At 36.6% G+C, this 20,825-nt stretch overlaps 3 protein-coding genes across 3 annotated transcripts; all 3 read right to left on the reverse strand.

Moving 5' to 3' along the window:
- Window positions 1–365: 365 nt before the first annotated feature.
- On the reverse strand, window positions 366–3,922 carry LOC111809652 (cellulose synthase-like protein G3). The gene is made up of 4 exons (XM_023696029.2): window positions 3,235–3,922; window positions 1,909–2,184; window positions 1,396–1,839; window positions 366–1,316 (listed from the first exon to the last, which is right to left on the reverse strand). Exons 1-4 carry the CDS (start codon window positions 3,838–3,840, stop codon window positions 423–425), a joined length of 2,220 nt encoding a protein of 739 aa, XP_023551797.2. The 5' UTR covers window positions 3,841–3,922; the 3' UTR covers window positions 366–422.
- A 551-nt stretch (window positions 3,923–4,473) lies between these two features.
- Window positions 4,474–8,908, reverse strand: LOC111809762 (cellulose synthase-like protein G3). The gene is made up of 5 exons (XM_087117226.1): window positions 8,218–8,908; window positions 7,668–7,817; window positions 7,415–7,540; window positions 5,536–5,979; window positions 4,474–5,460 (listed from the first exon to the last, which is right to left on the reverse strand). The coding sequence occupies exons 1-5, from the start codon at window positions 8,824–8,826 to the stop codon at window positions 4,570–4,572; spliced, it is 2,220 nt and encodes a 739-aa protein (XP_086973352.1). The 5' UTR covers window positions 8,827–8,908; the 3' UTR covers window positions 4,474–4,569.
- A 1,816-nt stretch (window positions 8,909–10,724) lies between these two features.
- LOC111810594 (auxin response factor 9) lies at window positions 10,725–14,785 on the reverse strand. Its single transcript, XM_023697324.2, has 14 exons — window positions 14,227–14,785; window positions 14,038–14,153; window positions 13,849–13,944; window positions 13,695–13,751; window positions 13,465–13,617; window positions 13,286–13,370; window positions 13,079–13,169; window positions 12,829–12,993; window positions 12,619–12,732; window positions 12,453–12,525; window positions 12,215–12,362; window positions 11,506–12,128; window positions 11,219–11,406; window positions 10,725–11,135 (listed from the first exon to the last, which is right to left on the reverse strand). The coding sequence occupies exons 1-14, from the start codon at window positions 14,261–14,263 to the stop codon at window positions 10,997–10,999; spliced, it is 2,085 nt and encodes a 694-aa protein (XP_023553092.2). The 5' UTR covers window positions 14,264–14,785; the 3' UTR covers window positions 10,725–10,996.
- Window positions 14,786–20,825: the final 6,040 nt, after the last annotated feature.

Genomic DNA, 20,825 nt, shown 5'->3' on the forward strand with positions numbered 1-20,825 from the left:
ATAAATAGAAAATTATTTAATGTGGACTCTAAAACGTCTTCGTTCATACATCCATATTCAATTATTAGAAGTTGGATTGGGTTGAATTTTATTGGAGAAGTTCTGGTTGATTGGATTGATAACCTAATACTTCTATTCCAGTCAACGTTAGGTTTTTGTCCCATAAATCTAAAATTGAATCAAACCAATTTTTGTTTAGAAAAATAAACTCATTCCCTATTTCGGGTGAGAAAAATAAACTCAACCCAATTCGACCCCACCCAATTCGACCCCGATAATTTAAGTTGGGTTGATACAATTTGTCGGGTTGAAGGTATACTCTGTTATATATTTTCAATTTGTATTAATATTAAAAACATTCAAAATATTTTAAAGAGCTAATAATTAGAATTAAGTTAAATTTTAGCAAATATTTAACTTAATTAAAACAAAAAAGCTGCAAAATAGCAAAGAAGCAGAGCGAGGAAGAGGGATAAGAAGGTAATTTTGGGTGGCACCTTCCCTCCGTCGTTCCTTAAAGCCATGGCCTCATAAACCGGCCAGCAATTCGCCACCGCAAATCCAACCACCAACAACTGAGGCAACATTTCCTCCCATCCGCCGCCTCCGCCGCACGATCTCCAAATTCCGATGACCCCACCGGCCAAATTCACGGTTGCAACCGAGACAATGGGCACGAACATCGGCGAGAAAACTCCAAACTCAAACAACTCCTCCTCGTACCTCTTGCTCTGTTCAGGATCCATTACTTTACTGGTAACATTGAAACCGAAATTCGAAAACCCCACAGATTTCAACACGAACTCCATGGTTCCAAACAATAAACAAGACAGCGCTCTTACACTCCACATTCTTTGATCATTCCACCATTTTCGGAATGTTCCTCCCACGACAACGAACTCTAACAGGTCCTGACCATAAGCTCCAACAAACAGGAACGCGTACACTAAAAACCATGGATCCCATACATTTGGGAAGATGGCGGCGCCATTGATTAGGGCAAGCTGGGGGAGGAAGCCATAAACCGCAACCGGAATGGACCATAAGGGCCAGAATGCATAATGGGCGTAGGAAAAGCCCATTAAAAGGCCCATGGACCTTACACCGAATGTAATTGGGCTGTAGTTTGAGAAAATGACTTCCAGAAGCCCAATAGCCCATCTCTTGATTTGATTCAACGCGTCGGGGAGGTTGATGGGGACGTCGCCATAGAAAGCCGCCCTGTTTGGATTACAGAATACACTCCTCCACCCCTCGGATTGAAACCGATAGCCTGAGAAAAAGTCCTCCACGACAGACCCATATTTAAACCCCAACTGCCAAACGACAAAATAAAAGTTCAAAACAAAAATAAATAAAAAAAGTACTCGGTGGTTTGAATTTGCGCCGCCATACCTTATAACCCCACTGGGTGTTAGTCTCATAATCACACCCCGCAACTCGATGGGCCAATTCCAAGATTTGTGGAGATTTAATGGGCTTTCCGACAACATGATTTGGGCCAAGTTCGGAGAGTTCAGGTGATTGGAATGAAAATGGGCCTCCAAAGAAAATCCTCCGAACAAAAAAACAGCCGGTGCCGAAGTAATCTGGGCCTAGAAGCCCATCCATACCGGGTGGATTTATTATGTATGGGCGCTTTAACTCGCCGCCATAGATATCATTTTTGCTAACTCCATGGAAATGTTGAGGGAATTGAACATAGCCCAAGTGGGTCGCGAGTTTAGCGTCCAATACATAGCATAAGACGCGAGCTGGTGTTTGGGGGTCGTTGGAATACATGTCGCAGTCCAAAGTGAGGATAATGGGTGCGTTGGTCATTGTAGCTGATACTCGCAGCTGTTGCAATAGACACACAATAAGAGATAGCGGAGAAAGATTATGAATTTGAGTAATGGGATTAATTACCAGAGTATTGAGAGCCCCCGCCTTGAAATGGTGTCGGGATGTTTTACTTTTTTGCCTCGAAACATAGATGAGATTTGGTAACGACTCTCCGGTTATGTCTGTGTTCTTACTGCTCTCCGACAATACGTGAATGACTGTCGGATGATGTTGAGGAGTGAAGGAACTGGTCCATTTATCCAAAACCATTCTCTCTTCTTCTCCATTCATGAACTCTTCTCCAACCTTCCCTTCCTTTAAAATTTTTTCTACTTTCATTCTCATTTGCTCATACATTTCCTGAAATTAAAACACCCCAATTTACAATCAATCAATCACTTTTTATATATATATATATGCGCGCGCTCACACCGAGAGTATTGACTATGCCTTCTCGAGGCTCACATCTGATACCATGTCAGACGGACTCTCCGCAATGGTATGACATTGTCCACTTTGAGCGTAAGCTCTCATGACTTTGTTTTGGGCTTCACAAAAGGCCTCACACCAATAAAGAGAGTATTTATTGATTATAAACTCATGATCATTCCCCAAATTAACGGATGTGGTGTTGAGGATTATTGGGAGTGAATACTATCTCCATTAGTATGAGACCTTTTGGGGTAGTCCAAAGCAAAGTCATGAGAACTTATGCTCAAAGTGGACAATATCATATCATTGTGGAGAGTCGTGATTCCTAACATGGTATTAGAGTCATGCCCTAAACTTAATCATGTCAATAGAATCATCAAATATTGAACAAAGAATTGTGAGCCTCGAAGGTGTAGTAAAAAATGACTAAAGTGTCGAATAAATGGTGTACTTTGTTCAAGGGCTCTAGAAAGAGGAGTCGAGCCTCGATTAAGGGGAGGCTACTCGTGAGCTTCATAAGCCTCAGGAGAGGCTTAGAGGCTTATAGTGTGCTTTGTTCGAGAAGAGGATTATTAAGGATTATTGAGGATTATTGGGAGTGAATACTATCTCCATTCGTACGAGGCCTTTTGGGTAGTCCAAAGTAAAGTCATGAGAGCTTATGATCAAAGTGGACAATATCATATCATTGTGGAGAGTCGTGATTCCTAACATGTGGGACACTTTCATCCACCCGAATACATTTTTATCCAAATATATTTTAATTAAAAACTATTCAAAGTGGGCTCAGAAAAAGACGTATATTAAATTACTAGGGTCAATTTTGTTCAGTCATTGTTTGTAGAAAAGTCTTCGAAGATGTTTGAATTGATTTTTTTTTTCTTTTTGCAAAATAAAATTAAAATAGTAAGTCTAAGGATAAATTCGTAATTTTATCTTATCCTAAATAAAATTAATAAATTAATTAAAAGAAAATACCTTCATCCTGTCCGTCCGAGTGTTCCAATCCTTGTTGGACACGAAGAAGGCAGCAGGATTCCTATCTACGACGTCGTTTTCCCTGCAAAACGGCAACCACTCGGCGGCGAACCTAGCCGCCTCCATAAAAGCGAAGAGCGTCAGGGCGGAGCCGCCGTCGTCGGACACATACACGGAGATCTTACATGTGGGGTAGTCGTAGGCCATGACGGACAGGGCCGTGTTGACCACGTTAATCGGCGGCTCCTTGTACGGATCCGCCGTACAAATAAACACATCCAACGCCGGAAAATCGGAGTCCTTCTTCAGTAACTCTTTCAGATTTCCAGGGTACTCACGGCGGTGGAGTGGATTCATCCGGAAGGATTGAGCGGTGACCCACATGAAGGCCAAAACGAGGTCGGAGATGAACAACGAAACAGAGACGAAGAAGGAACCCAAAGAGGTGGGTTTGAGAAGTGAAGCCACGTGGTAGTAAAAAAGAGCCAAAATAGCGCCGCCGTAAATCGCAGCGAAGAAGCGGTTAAATACGGTGGCGCGTCGGGAGATGCGTTGGGAGTTCAGTGCCAAGGCCTTGGCGGCGGCGCGTGCTCTGATATCCTCCATGATTTTCTGTTTCTTTCTTCTCCCTTGGAGATGAAGTGAAGCGAAGTCTCAACTAAAGCGAGTGGGTTTGATTTCAAAAGTAAAATTTTCTATTTTTTTTCTCTACAAATTAATAGTTTATTTTATTTCATTTTTAAAATTTACCCATTCAAACCTAATTTATTATAATAATTATTATATAAAATAATATGATAATATATAATAATTATTATATAAAATAATATGATAATATAAAGTTAAAACTCAATTAAAATATTATTATTTCTTCTTTAGTCGTAGCAAAAACACATTTAACCATAAAATTCTTATAATTGAACTACCGACCAGACAGCAAAAACACATTTAACCATAAAATTCTTATAATTGAACTACCGACCAGACAGGTATATTTTGTACTAACTCAAGTCAACTGAATTTTACGTTTTTGATTCATTCATGTATCACTTCTTTACTTGAGTGTCACATTAATAGTTAGTGTTTTTGATTCATTCATGGATCAAGTTTTGTATTAAGATCTTCACGGATTTTAACTTGAGTAGAAGAATTAAAAGATTAATGTTTTTCAGTTATGTTCTTGAGATCTTGTCAGCAATAAATAGAATTAAAAAAGGAAGTGGCCTTTCTTTTATCTCTTAAACTCATTACTCTATTTATTTTACTTTTGACATATTTCGATCGTGGTCGTATCCAAAAGGACCCGGAGTGAAGTAGACAAATATAAAACATTTGTTAACAACACAAAGCACCAAAACAGCAAAGAAACAAAGCAAGAAAGGCTGACAAGAAAGTGATTTTGGGTGGCATCTTCCCTGCGTCCTTCCTCAAACCCATGGCCTCATAAACCGGCCAGCAATTAGCCACTACAAATCCGACCACCAACATCTGAGCCAACATTTCTTCCCACACGCCGCCGCCGCACAATCTCCAAATTCCGATGACCCCACCAGCCAAATTCACGATTGCAACCGTGGCAATGGGCACGAACATAGGCGAGAAAACTCCAAACTCGAACAACTCCTCCTCGTACCTCTTGCTCTGTTCAGGATCCATTACTTTACTGGTAACATTGAACCCGAAATTCGAAAACCCCACAGATTGCAACACGAACTCCATGGTTCCAAACAATAAACAAGACAGCGCCCTTAAGCTCCACATTCTTTGATCATTCCACCATTTTCGAAACGTCCCTCCCGCGACAACGAAGTCCAGAAGGTCCTGACCATAAGCTCCAACAAACAGGAACACGTATACTACAAACCATGGATCCCATACATTTGGGAATATGGCGGCGCCATTGATTAGGGCAAGTTGGGGGAGGAAGCCATAAACCGTAACCGGAATGGACCATAAGGGCCAGAATGCATAATGGGCATACGACAGGCCCATCAAAAGGCCCATGGACCTTACACCGAATGTAATTGGGCTGTACTTTGAGAAACCAACTTCCAGAAGCCCAACAGCCCATCTCTTGACTTGATTCAGCACGTCGGGGAGGCTGATGGGGACATCGCCATAGAAAGCCGCCCTGTTTGGGTTACAGAATACACTATTCCACCCCTCGGAATGGAATCGAAAGCCCGAGAAATAGTCCTCGACTAGAGACCCGTATTTAAACCCCAACTGCGACACGACCAAATAAAAGTTTGAAACAAAAATAAGAAAAGTATTTGGTGGTTTGAATTTGCGCCGCCATACCTTGTAACCCCACTGGGTGTTGGTCTCGTAATCGCAGCCCGCAACTCGATGGGCCAATTCCAAGATTTGTGGAGATTTAATGGGCTTTCCGACAACATGATTTGGGCTAAGTTGGGAGAGTTCAGGTGATTGGAATGAAGATGGGCCTCCAAAGAAAATCCTTCGGACAAAAAAGCAGCCGGTGCCGACGTAATTTGCGCCTAATAGCCCATCCATTCCGATTGAATTGATAATGAATAAGCGCTTTAACTCGCCGGCATAGATGTCATTTTTGCTAACTCCATTAAAACGTTGAGGGAACTGAACGTAGCCACAGGTGGTTGCAAGTTTTGGGTCGAGGAAGTAACATAAGACTCGAAGAGGTGTTTGTGGGTCGTTGGAATAGTTGTCACAGTCCAAAGTTAGAATAATTGGTGCATTGGTCATTGTAGCTGATACTCGCAGCTGTTGCGATAGATACACAATAAAGAAGAGTGGAGAAAGACTATGAATCTGATGTAAGAAAACTGTAATAACCAAAAATAAAGACACGGGAAATTGTCCCATGTTGCTTACGTTCATAAGCGAGGTCGACCTCCACTATAAAATAGAGGCCTCTCACTTCATTTTATCATCTCACTTTAACAGTTAAAAGTCTAGATAATACATTTTCTGACTGCTCTAGGTCAGCATTTTAGTTGATTTGAGTTTAATACCCTCATACCCTTTACCCTTAGTTTCAATAAAGCATTTAAGAATTGTATTATTGCTTTTGAGGTAATTTAATTTTTTGGAATTAAGTTTAAATTATTTATTATTTATGCATAATTAGGATAAGTTATGTTAAACTATTTTATTCAAAATTAGTATTAGCGGATTTAAATTATTAAGGTTTAGTTTAAATTATTTTATGCAAAATTGGGCGAGCTAATTCTCACATTAAAATTCTAATTGATCATTGTGAGGCCCCTTATGTAGAACGTCAACTAAAGCCAACCAAGTAAGTGATCTTACTATTTGCTCAGTTGAAAGATTTGCCTTACGTATGACGACACGTTCCCAATGACCCTTGCATGTGTCATTTATGCTTTATATTATATGATGACGAGATTATGATATATGATGATGTGACTATGTTATATGAAAATGCTATATGACGTTATATGATGTTATACGACGATGTTATATGATGACAATGTATGATAACATGATGTAAGATGTATGATGATGAGATGACTTAATATGACGTTATTCCATGTTAAGATGATGTGCACGTATTAAATATCATGATGCATTACCACGATAATTTTTTTAAAACACCACCATAGTTAATGTTAATGATGATGGGCCCAGGGAGGTGCGAACCACCTAGGGATCCACTCACACTTGTGAGTCGTGCATGGGGAAGTACTTCACATCCAATTTTGTCCGGACTAGAAGCCACACTTATGATGTTTTAACACTATGTCCTTAAACATAAGTCGCATGTGTTTGCCTTTTCTAACCTCAATACTTGAGTCATTTATTAAGTACTTCTTAAAATATTCAATTCGTGTGCTACTTCTATTTCAGGTAAAGACAAGTCACCCCTATACGGCTGACAACAACATCACAAGTAGAGACTATAACACGTACATAGGATAGTGGTATTTCATTTTCTTATACTTAAGTTAGTGTAGAGTACTTTTTACTTTTAATGTTTTATTTGTTTTATTCAATAGATATCTTTATGTTGTTTTAAAGAGGCTTTTGAATGTGTAAGTCCTTGACAGTATTACATAGGATAGTGGTATTTCATTTCCTTGACAAGTTACGACGACGACAGTACTAACTTTAAGTTAGTAGAAATGTAGAGTCGTTACAAAAACAAAAAAAGTAAGTGAGTGATAGAATCAAATACCAGAGTATTGAGAGCACCAGCCTTGAAATGGTGCGGAGAAGATTCACTTTTTTGCCTCGAAACATAGATGAGATTCGGTAACGACTCTCCACTAACATCTTTACTTTTAGCGCTCTCTAAGAGTACCTACCTCACACACAACACAAATGTCAGTGATCGAGTCTTCACGTGCATAAACATAAAAATACATATTCGGTGAAAATAAAAATAGAAAAAAACGAAAGGATAATCGAAAAGAAATAGGTAAGAATACCTTAATTAGAGAGGGATGACGTTTAGGAGTGAAGGACTTAGCCCATTGATTGAGAGCCATAAGCTCTTCTTCTCCATTCACCAACTCATCTCCAACCTTCCCTTTCTTCACAACATTTTCTACTTTCATTTTCATTTTCTCATAAATTTCCTGAAAAAATTCAAATACTTTACTTTTCTCTTCATAAATATTTTTAAAATAACAAAATAAATAAAAACCTTAGCTTTTATAAATATGTGCTCAAATATTATTTTTTGGCATAATTTTATAAATTAAATTTAAAAAAAAATGTAGATATTTTTATGAAAAGACGTGTATTTTGTCCTTATTAAATTATTTATGGTCTTAAAATTTCAAATTTTTTTAATTTAAAAAAATGAGACGATAATTTCTTTAAAATGTGTGCCGACGACCGTAGTTGAATTCAAAAGTCTTCGAACATGGTTAAATTGGTCCTTTTTTTTAGAGATTAAATTCGTAATTTAAATGAAGCCAAATAAAATATAATAATTAATTAAATTTTTGTTGTCTACGAAAAAGATGAAATTACCTTCGTCTTGTCCGTTTCGGAGTTCCAATCGTTGTTGGACGTGAAGAAGGCATCGGGATTCCTTTCTACGACGCCGTTTTTCCTACAAAACGGCAACCACTCGGCGGCGAACCTAGCCGCCTCCATAAAAGCGAAGAGCGTCAGGGCGGAGCCGCCGTCGTCGGACACATACACGGAGATCTTACATGTCGGGTAGTCGTAGGCCATGACGGACAGAGCCGTGTTGACAACGTTAATCGGCGGCTCCTTGTATGGATCCGCCGTGCAAATAAACACATCCAACGCCGGAAAATCTTTGTCTTTGTTTAGTGATTCTTTCAGGTTTCCGGGGTACTCACGGCGGTGGAGTGGATTCATCCGGTAGGATTGAGCGTTGACCCACATGAAGGCTAAAATGATGTCGGAGATGAACAGGGAAACAGAGACGAAGAAGGAACCTAAAGAGGTGGGTTTGAGAAGTGAAGCCATGTGATGGTAAAACAAAGCCAAAATAGCGCCGCTGTAAATGGCGGCGAATAAGCGGTTAAAGGTGGTGGCGCGTCGAGAAATGTGTTGGGAGTTTAGAGGCAAGGCCGTGGCGGCGGCGGCGCGTGCTCTGATATCCTCCATGATTTTATGTCTCTCTTTATACTTGTTGGTGGTGTGAAGTGAACTCCCAATTTTATAGGAGTGGGTTTGATATCAATTTATTTCTGAGGGCATATATTTAAAAATATATTTATTTATTTATTATTATTTAAACATTTTAGATGCCGGTTGCCTCTTAAAATTCATATTAATATTAGGTGAATTATTATTTTTTTAGAAATTGTGCCAATCTCTTGTTTTTTTATTATTATTTTACTAATTCAAATATAATATTAGTGAATAGAGACAAGCAAAATAATTAATAATTGACTTGACCAGGATATAGTCACTAATTAAATATTAAAAAAAAGCAAATTTTTTGGATGTGTCTGCCTTAAAATGGAATGGGCCAAATGGACCCAAAGACATAGTGAGCACAACAAAGGCCCATAAGACTGATGGACCAACAAAGGCCCATAAGAATGATGGACCGACAAAGGCCTATAAGAATGATGGACCAACAAAGGCCCATAAGAATGATGGACCGACAAAGGCACATAAGAATGATGGGCCAACAAAGGCACATAAGAATGATGGACAACAAAGGCCCATAAGAATTATGGACCAACAAAGGTCCATAAAAATGATGGACAACGAAGGCCCATAAGAATTATGGACCAACAAAGGTCCATAAAAATGATGGACCAACAAAGGCCCATAAGAATGATGGACCGACAAGGCCCATAAGAATGATGGACCGACAAGGCCCATAAGAATGATGGACCGACAATGCCCAAAATAATGATGGGCCTACAAAGGCCCATAAGAATGATGGACCAACAAAGGCCCAAGGTTAGGATGTATCTAAGAGAGTCAAGGCGGAGCTATCACCGACAGTGCCGAGTTCACCGCACTCACGTCGACAGCCGTGAAGAGGCAGTGGAACGAGGGGATTCGGTGGAGTGAAGCAGTGACAGTGGAGGCGGTCAGGTGGCGCCGCCCATAGTTCCGTCGTCATTTTGATCTGCGCTGCCGCAGGTGAAGAGATTAAATCCCTCTTATAGGAAATCTCTTTCGTGTATATATCCTATGATCATTTAAATTAGTAATAAATTTCAAACATTTTAAAATAATTTAATTTTTTATTAATACTAAATTCACATTAATAATTTTTTCTTACTGTTTTTGTTAGCTATAATATAATATAACTATTATTCATAAACATAATTTAAAATCCTAAAGCCATTAGGTTTTAATGTCATTTTAATTATTAAGCACTCAAGTTTACTCTCATTAATTAATTCTAAATTAGAATAATAAAGTAAAAATTCATAAAAACAATAAATTAAAATATTAAAAGAAAATAATAAAAAGTGGGTTGGGTTGAGCCCATCCACAAATTTTAAGGTTTCCTTTGGAGAAATAAAATAATAAATAAATAAATAAATAAATATGTTATTCCCATTGGGAATTTGGTTTGTTGGAGCACTTAATGAATGAATGAGTGGAGAAGATGAAGTTTAAAGCAATGAGTTTAATTATGGATTATGGAAGAAATCATTAATGATTCTCCTTTAATCCCTTCTTATTTATTTAATTATTTATTCTCATCATTCTTCCCACTATTCTCTAATATGAGCTGTCACATTTTTTTTTTTTTTTAATATATGATATTCATCATATTCTTTCTATAATTTTTATAGTTCTTGGTCAAATTATATTCGATAATATCAAAACAAATCTTCCTTTTAATAACAATGATGTAATTCAAAGTTAGACCAGTCGTTCATTCCATGTAAATACGAAACCAAGACTATTTTAATAAGTTTGATACGTCTTGAACGTAACCCATTTTGAACTTATGGGTCATTGATTTGGAGTGGCTTTGGTTAAGATTCAATCCGAACCGACCGACCGACCCCGAGAATAAAAGTTTAAGATTTGACAAAATGGGTATTATATTTACATAAATAGAAGAAGCATAAGCTCTACATTTTCCGACCCACTCATCATTAATTTCAACAAAGTTTTCCAAATTCTAATCTTCACCTCTCCTCCAAAAGCTTCTTGGAAATGAGACAAAGATTCTCTCATGTTTCTTTGTTCTGTGTTTTTCTTCTTTTTTTTTTTTTTCTTCTTTTTTTTCATTGACAAACAACAAAAGACTAACCCAAAAGATTATTTAAGTTTCCGAAGCGATGTACTTCGAGCTTCAGCTGTCGGCCGACTCTGAGGTTATTACCGTTCCATCGCATTCCATTGCAGACATTGTAAGTTTGCTAACCGAACTCATCATCTTCACATCTTGACTCGACCATATATATATTCTTCTGACCATGTTACAGAATTCCCTGCAAGATTGTGTAAAACCATATGAGCGTTACGCAACCGATATCGTCGAATCGAAAAATGTGGTTGGTGGTGTATGACTTACTGCCACGGGTAATCGCCCATGAGCATCGTATCTCCTTCGTCGTCTGTGAAGACAATCTCCCACTTATCACGTGGGTGAAGTTCTCCCTTGATATCGAACATCTTTTCAAGTTCGTCGATGAGTTGGCCATACCCTTCCAACATCGTAAGGTCCACCGCACGTCCGACAGCCATCCCCTGCATTTGAACCTTCATGTATTGACAACCAACAAGAAGTCGATAAATTAGCGTATGCCCATAAAGTTCTAAACATGAGTAATCTGTATAATAGATCTCGTATAGTCTCACCTTGGTCCGACTTCGGCTGTTGGTCGAGCTGCTTTGCTTGTGCTGGATCTCTTTAGGAGGTACTTGTAAAAGTCCTAATTTTCTTTCTTTAGAAGCCTTTGGCTGGTCTGAGTTCTGCTCTGCATCAGTGATTTCATTTGGTGCGCTAATCGGTTGATCAGCAGCCATTTCGGGTGGAACTGGGCTCTTGGAATGACCGATGATATCGATCCCGAACAAGCGACAGCTTGGAGCCACCTCAGTTTTCCTCCCCTTTTCCCCAAGATCGTTAACTTGGTCGCTGCTCTTTGGATTAGATGGGTGTGGAGCTGGACATGTCGACTGTGCTGCTGGCGCTCCCGAGAAGACGGTTGACCAAACATAATTGCTGTTTCGGTCATCTGTCAAATTCTGTAATCGATGCTGCGAAACACTCCCGTTTGGGGAAGCTAACCAAGAGCCCTCCTTCGGAGTCCTTGATATAGAATTCCCAATGCTGCTAACATCCGTTTGCTTGTAATTCCACGTTGCGTGATTTTCAAATCGTTTCATTTCAGCAGCAGTAACGCTAAGCTGTGTTCTATCGTCGTGTGATTGAGTTGATCCTGGATGTCGTAGAGTTGTTACGGTTGAATTATCAGAATCTGTATCAAAACGTCACGATTAGCCGATAACTCATTTCTAACTCCTCCCACAGCCAAAAGAAGCAATAGTTAACTCTCAGCAATACCTGGAATGTCAAGTGGAGGCCGAAGCCTTTTATTCTTTACCGAAACCGATTGCGGAATGCTCGGGGACGTAGGCGCCACAAAAGGTTCAATCTCCCATGGCGAAACTCTATCAGGTCGAGGAATAGATGCAAGTTCATCCCATTGAATCTGGAAAGAAAGAGATAATACAATCAGAAATCGAGTTTGTTAAAGGAACGATGTGGGAGTAAGACTCGGGATTCCAGATGAAGACTTTACTCTTAGCGATCGCCATTTCGAATTGGGCCAGTGAGGAGATATGTCGTCAACTCCGACAATGGTACCCGAAAACCTGGTCGTATAGAACGAGTAAAACTAGAGTAAGTGATAACGCTCATGAAAAAAGAAGGCGAAAATGCATCGCAGCATGTTATTTTCAAACTACCTTCTCTCGGGAGACTCCTCTCCCTCGAATCTCATCTTGAATCTCATCCCAACTAAGAACTTCCTGTTCATTGCTTCGATGTACTTATTCAAGCTGACGATAAACTGGCTCGCCCTGGTATCAACCGACACGAAATAGAAACAAACAGACAGCATGAACATCTTGATCGAATAACACGGAAGTACATAGAACGAAAATAATTCATATCACCTTGGCTTATAATAGACAACAAAGCGAGTTAGAGTTGACATGGCGTGAGATGCAGTAGCAAGCACTCCTAAGTGCATGCTGTGACTCGAAATCACAGATGAAGGCATGCTGGTTTGTTGGCGAGCAAGACGCCTCACTCCGACTCGTAATTCCCCATTTTCCCCTCTAAGAAACCATTTCATAACGAGTTAACAGATAAATTATAACCTCCCCATACCGACGAACATCCACAAAAGAAAACTCAAGATACCTCAAGAACACAAAAGAATCTCCAGCAACTAGTCTTTTCGAAGTAACAAACGTGCTCCAACCCGTCGTTAGCAAATGCCTTCGTGGTTGACCTGTCGTCCATCATAGCGAAGATTTACTATTATAAACCGAAAAATGGACACAAATTGAATTGAAATTGGCTATATGCTCAAGCTATAACTGTTCATAAACATATGAAGAGACTCACCCCTAAAGATATGCTTGAATCGCCACTCGTAACTATGAAGATCTTTGGCTACAAGTTCTTGAGTTGGGGTCTGTTGGGTCATATCCTGAGGAACATTCACACGAGAAGATCAGAAAACATATTGATATTCCATGGCGTGTTTACGAAAAGGAAAAGACAACTCAGTGAAGGAGAATTACCAATGGAGGCAGGCATTCCGTGGCGTGTTTACGAAGCACGGAGAATCCTCCATGGGTGCTAGTATCAGAAGCAGTCAAGACCTTGCAAAACGAATGAACTTTCGGTTTACGACACTCCGGTGGCGAAGGATCAGGATTAGTAGGTTCCTCTTGCTGAACAGAAATCCAAAATTAGCAAAAAGGGTCTAAAACTCACGTTTGTTTGTCCAAAATTAACAAAGAGTTCTTACATTTGAATCAGGCATTAAAGTTATCTGTGCATAAACCTCATCTGTTTCCTGCTCAGCCTAAAATTTCAAGACAAGATCAAACAAAGTGGCTTGTATTTAGAGGCCTAATCAAACAAAGAACCAGCAAGAACAGAGGATTAAGAAGAGAAGGTACCATCAGGCGAACATCAACAACACGGCAGAGAATTTTGGAGGAAAGTTTAAACAAAGGATGTTTCTGATTCAGTTCATGATTTGTAGATGCCTCCAACTATATGAACCAACATTTTTCAATCAAACCCAGAAAGGAAACAACAAAAACAACCCTAGAAATCCAGAAACAGAGCTCGATCTGAAAAGTTACCTGTTCCATGTGGCCTTGAGGGAAGTAGAAAACCTTGTCATTAACTCGAGGAACTTCCACAAGAGGCCCAGCCGATGCCTTCCAAAGCTCGGTGTACAGTCCATCTCCTCCCCCACCTGAGAAACCATAAATTTTCAGAGAAGAAAAGGGTTTAAGAAGAGGAAACAAGAACGACCCATTTGAAGTTACCTTGAGACGAAAACGACCCTCCTCCCCGATTAGCCATTACTGAACCTTCCCGCCTCCCCCACAAGTCAACAACAGCAAACGAAGATAATCCGAAAACAGAGCCGCCGCTGCCGCCTTCGCCGCCGCCACTAATAGCAAAATACGCATAAACCCACCTCCAATTATAACCAGAAATGAAGGTTAATGGCGATTTTATAGATTTCCCAGCAAGAAGAAGAAGAAGAAGATGATGATGATGAAAACTGTAACGCTCCCAGCAGTAGCCGCCCCTTCCCCCCCGCCTATGGCTGCCGTTACAGAACCGTTTTTGGAAGAGCTCTAAACCCGCTTTTGCTTCTCTTCTACTCTCGCCTTGTTCTCTCCTCTCTCTCTCTCTCTCTCTGTTTCTCTCTCTCTGGTTTTTATCTCTTTGGAATCCGGGAAAAACGCCGTTACAGAGAATGCCAAAAAAACCTTCCCCCCTTCCTATTATACCGGTGCCTTCCTGCTTCAGCTCCCTCTTCTCTCTCCTCTCTTTCTCTCTCTACTTCCCCTTTTTCAATTTCTTCCTATTTTCTAATAAACAGAGTCGCAATCCATTATTTTGTTGTGAGGAGAATAAACATGATATCAGTTTACACTATTGTTATTGTTTTGGGTATTCATCGAATAAATCCACCCCCTCCCACCTCTTTTAATTTGAAAAATCCTAAACATTTTCCACTGTTTTTTTTATTTCAATTTTCATTTCGACCCTATCTATTCTCCGAACGGAACCTTCAAATTCTCACATTCAACTTATTATACTACTACTGTGAGATCTCATATCAATTAGAGAGGAGAACTAAACCCTCTATGTAATAGTGTGAAAACCTCTCAACATTTAAAAAACCTGGGAGAAAGTTGGAACATGACTGAACCATGATTAATTATAACTCTAAAATTAAAAAGTTCACTTTTTTTAATTAGGACCCTTCTTAAATCTAACATCTAATTAAAATTTAGGATATATGAACTCGAGTTTATATACTTTATTATTTAGTATTTTTTTTTTCAATTTTACATTGTAAATATATTAATAAGGTGTCCCGACATGCCACATTTTAGGGAAACGTTCTGGTCATTTGATGCTCCAATTTGCATGAGTCCTGTCAATTGAAACACATACCATATAAGTTTTAAACCAGTAAAAGACTCCGTCTAACATTGCTTAAATCAATGAAACTATTTGACAATATCAATAAAACTATTTGACAATTTGAAAGTTTCTTGTAAATACGTGTATTTATTTTGTTGCTGTGTAAAAACTTTTATTTAATGCTTTATTATGGAAGTATATGATTATTGATTTGTCTACGCTAACTCAACCAATGCATGACCGGTTATTATTATTATTATTTGTATTGCGTTTCTTTGAAGCTCAATTATATTATTTATATATTATTAATTTACGAACGAATGACATAGTATTCCTTTTTTAGTTCGAGCAATTCTATATTGAGTGGCCTTTTGAATATTTGACGGAGAAACATGTGAGTGAAGACAAAACATTTCTATATTATTATAAATTTTTAATTCATTCGAAAAGAAAAGAACCATGGTTAGATTGTAACCCGGGTGAGGCAAACTAGAGGTAGAAGAATGGTGGGGGTTGGGGGGCAAAGAAAATGGTTTACGGCGACAGCTGCCGTGTAATAACGGCCGGCGACGATTTAAAAAAAAAAAATTAAATTAAATGTAGAGAGTACGGAAAAGACATAGAGATGCGTGTGGTGGAAGTTAACGGGAGAGTTGAGTTAAGAGGAGACAGAGCCGTCACCGTTAGCTGTTGCCGTTCCCTTTCGTTGTCTGCTTCGAAGCAGGCAACAACGTTGGCTCGGGTTAACCCGGCAGGAAAATTTAAAAGGCTTTATTTATTTATTTATTTTAATATTTACATATTATTTTGTTTTTTTATATTCTATTTATGTTGGGTTGTTTTTCTTTATTTCCCCCCTGCCTTTCTTGTTGTCAGATGCTTATAATTGTAAGTTTGACCTTGATGTGTGGTCATAATTGCTGAATATGCCACTCCACTTTACATGGGTCCCACGTGTAAACGTGGGGATAATTCTTAAATTTTTTCTCCTCTCTTTGACCAATTATTTTTCCTTCCCAATCCCAGATAATCTGCCACCAGTTGAGTGGTCCTGCTCTCTACACGTCACCACATGTTCTGTTTTATTGGGAAATTTCCATCTCCCAAAAATATTAATTATTACGTTCCCTCTACTATATACTCCCTCCTATATTATTGTCAAGTCGGTCTCACTAGCTAAGTTTATTTACAATTCTATGTAGTTTAAAATTATATATTTAGAATTCTTGACATGATCAATTACAAGTAATGATTCAAATCTCTAAGATATTTGATGAACTGAAAGTAATTATTAGATAATCAATTATTTGGTTACTCTTTTTTATCGTGAAAAAACAATTTAAAATTTAATTAGATTAATTAAATGAAAGGTTTCTATTATTCCTTCGCATCTTCTAACACATTAACCAAACTTTGTGTCCCCTAAGATATTATATATTTATACCTATCCAAGATGCTTTCCACAAATTTCTTCTTCTTCTTCTTTTTTTTAATAAAAAATTAATATTTTATATTTTAATGTTTTATTTTTATGGGACAAAAATAAGTGGAATTCCACATTTTTCACATTCAATATAAACTTTTTAACTAAAATTTATGTATGAGTGGGTCTAATGCCTATTTTTAGTTCGAAATAAAAAATAATAATAAAATTTTTATGTCAAATTCTAGAGGCTAACGAGACAATCTTTATAAGGATGTGGAAACTTCTAATTTCGGTGGATATTGGGCGATGTACTAGCGAAGACGCTGAGTCCTGAAGAAGGTAACACCGAGTAGTGTGCCAACGAGAACGTTGTGCCCCAAAGGGTTAGATTGTGAGATCCCACATTAGTTGTAGAGGCGAACAAAATATTTTTTTTATAAGAGAGTGAAAATTTCTCCCTATGAAAAACTTGAAAGAAAAAGTTCAAACAAAATAATATTTGCTGGAAGTGAACTTAAAGTGTTTCAAACATTTTTCTTTTTTAAATCAAGGTTATATTTGTCTATGAATTGGATTAAAAATTCAAATATTTATTTATGGAGATACCAGTATTAAATAAATAGTTATTAAAAGTAATTTTTGATTTTTTAACATTAAATATTAGAAATATTATCGTGCATCTAACGCTATTTATTTGAATTTTCGATGCCTTTATGAACTACTTACTCAATATGGATTGACGCGGTTACAGTTCAATGTATATGAGCTATGTAACCTAATGTCTTCAGCTTCACGCGTTTTATTTATTTAAATTGTCGTTTGTGACTTTATCTTGACTCCTTTATATTTACGGTTAACTACTTTAATGTACCTACTATATTTACTCGAAGAAAAACATTAATTATCTTACTCAATATGAATGTTACATTTTTTTGGTTCGCGTCCCTCAATTTAATTTATACGTCTCGGAATGTGTCATGTTGAAAATTATGTTTATATATATATATATATATATATATATATTTTTTTTTTATAAAAAAAATATTCTCATTCAAAAAGGGTTGTGGAACGATATCTTAAAAAGGGATTTCATTCTATCAAAACATATCAAGATGATCTCGCCGTAATTAATTTAGTATATTGTGATTCAATTTATTTGTAGAATATGTTTCTTTTTTCTTTCTTTTTTTTTTTTTAATTTTTTCTCATTATTGTTCGTAAAGAGTTTTGACTTTGGAATAATTGTCTTTTAAACATCATGTTTACGACCTAAATTATAAGTAAACCAAATTAAAATGTTTTTTAAGGAAGATTCTATGAAATTACAAGGAAAATTTGTTTTATTTATTTACAAATTGTGGTGCATTTGTTGTAAATTTGTTTACATTTTTTTAGAAGTTTCTTTTGAATATCAATTCATTTATAAGCCTTTTGACCACGGATCTAAAAAAAGCTCGTGAAAAAACATGGATCATCGTGCCTCTATAGCAACTCAAGCCCTGTCCTTTTTAAGCTTTCCTTGTTGGGCTTCTCCTCAAAATTTTAAAACGCGTCTAGTAAGAAGAATCCACACCCTTGTAAATAATATTTTGTTCCCCTCTTCAACCGATGTGGGATCTCACAGTCCATCTCCCTTTGGGGCTCAGCGTTCTTGTTGACATATCACCGAGTGTCCACCTCCCTCAGGGCCTAAAATCCTCATTGGCACACGACCTAGTGTCCACCCTATCTTCTTGCAACTATAACAACCCCACACATGATTTAGATGTGGGATCTCACAACCTCTCTCCTATCTCTAAGAGCGCAGAGAAGCTAACACCTTCCACCTTCTTGCTTCTTTGTTTTCTCAAGCTCTTTCAAAGTAGAGCAACCCCATCAAGACGACCGAATCACGTACATGATTTAAATCACATTACAAGCCTTTTCCATTATCTTATTCCTCTATTATGGATATTACAATCAATTTAAGCTTACGTAATCCTTTTTCGATTATATTTAATCTCAGTCATTCATCAGAGACCATTACGATAAAGAATTGAAAAGTAATTTGACACAAACAATAAGATTGGACGTAAATCGATACAATAATTGGGATTTAAAGCTCAATAATATGACTCTAATCTTGGATTTGAGAAATAATTTAAACAATATTTGTAGAGCCCACAATCGCGATTACACTCGATGGTTTAGTGGCAATGGATAAGCATTTATATAAGGAAAGTTTTAATTTTTAAAATTTTAAAAATTTATAAAGAGAAAAAAGGTTTATAAAGTTGAATTTTATTTTAATTGTAATGGAGAAGAAGATGGACTATGGTTAGGACAAGCCAATAAAGATATGGTAATGTGTATGTGTTGGCTGTACCTCTACATAATTAGGGCACCAGATAGTTATTTCTTAAGCTATACTTTAATATTCTGACACGTGTCCATTATTATGCTAATAATTAAATATTATAAGCTGTCCCTTGCCTCTATTCAAGGGTTGGGGTCTATTTCTCTTTATTTATTTATTTATTTATTATTCACCCAAATTACACTTTTATAGCCCAAAAAGGAGATAATGCTACTTTTTGGTTGATGTAATTAAAAGATTAACGAAATAATAATAATAATAATAATAATAATAGATGGTGAATTCAATAGAAAATAAGAATGTATTTTTATTATTTAATTATTGAAAATATTAATAGTTAAATTGATGCTTTAAAAACTAGAGGTTAAAAAAAAAAAATTAATTAATTTTATACCCTTCCAAAATTTTGAATTAGATGTGTGAAGCTCGAGCTAAATTAATACAAATATACTTTAAAATAATTCTATTCAAAATTTAAAAAAATATTCTTTAAGTTTAAATTAACTTAAATTTTAATATTCTTAATTTTTTTAAAAGTAATTCAAAAATATATTTGAACTTTTTTACCTAACTTCAAAAATATTTTTAATTTAAAGATAAAAAATAAAAATAATTTTTTGGTTAATATTAAGTTTAAAAAATACTTATCAACTTTTGAGAGTAACGTTAAAAAGTTTGGACATAATGTATGAAGTATCGATAGACAGTTTTTGTCCGACGATAAATTTTTAATTTTTTTATGAAAGTTACGAATATTAATGCTACTTTTAAAACTTAATGTATATTTTTTTAAATATAGTATTAACAGTAGAAATTTTTTAAAATTTTAAAAGATTGACGGGTACTTTTGAAACACTATTAAAATTTGAAGGTTATTTTTAAAATAAATCATTTCCTTCTAAAATCAAGAAAAAAAATAATTTTAAAATTTGAAGGAGTTATTTTGATGAATTTAGAAAGAAAGGAGGGTAGTTTAGGTAGAGAAAAGATGAGATGAATAATGATGATTAAGACAATGATTAGTGAAGTGCTTAAACCTTAAATAATGATGGAAGATGAAAAATGCATGTGACCTAATAAAAAGAGAATCGGACGGCTATGATTGATTTGGAAGTAATTGCGAGGATGATAATCATAGAGATGATGTACTTGATCCACCCGAGTTCGAAGGCGACCCCACCGTGGGAATTTATAAGGCTCTAAAAAGGAATAATTAAATAAATAATTAAAAAATTAAATTTAATAGCATTATTGGGATGTGTTATAAATATTGTTTGCAGCTTCCCCATGTGGACACCATTCCAACTTGTTCTGTCTTTCCTCCTTTGCCCTACGCCTGCACAAAGGACCACTCCTACACACACTTTTTTTTTTTTTTTTTTTTTCTTTTTTGTTTAAAAATAAATAAATAAATAAATAAATAAACACGAGACATAAAATTAATATGTTACGTTATGTAATTAAGATAATTTTATTAGGTTATTATTTGGGTTTACTCCAAAATGACATCATCTTTGTTCTTTGTTAAAACATGCACGATTCACAACATTATTACACTATGCAATTAAAATATTTTATAGGTTATTATTTAAATTTACTACAAAAAACTACGTCACCTGTTCGTTCATCATCTTTATACTTTGATAAAAAGAATTCATTCAAAACTATAATCATAATAAATTATCTCAATATAAATTTTT

The sequence above is a fragment of the Cucurbita pepo genome, chromosome 14 (assembly GCF_057944985.1).
Source record: "Cucurbita pepo subsp. pepo isolate OVF chromosome 14, ASM5794498v1, whole genome shotgun sequence".
NCBI classification, from domain to species: Eukaryota; Viridiplantae; Streptophyta; class Magnoliopsida; order Cucurbitales; family Cucurbitaceae; genus Cucurbita; species Cucurbita pepo.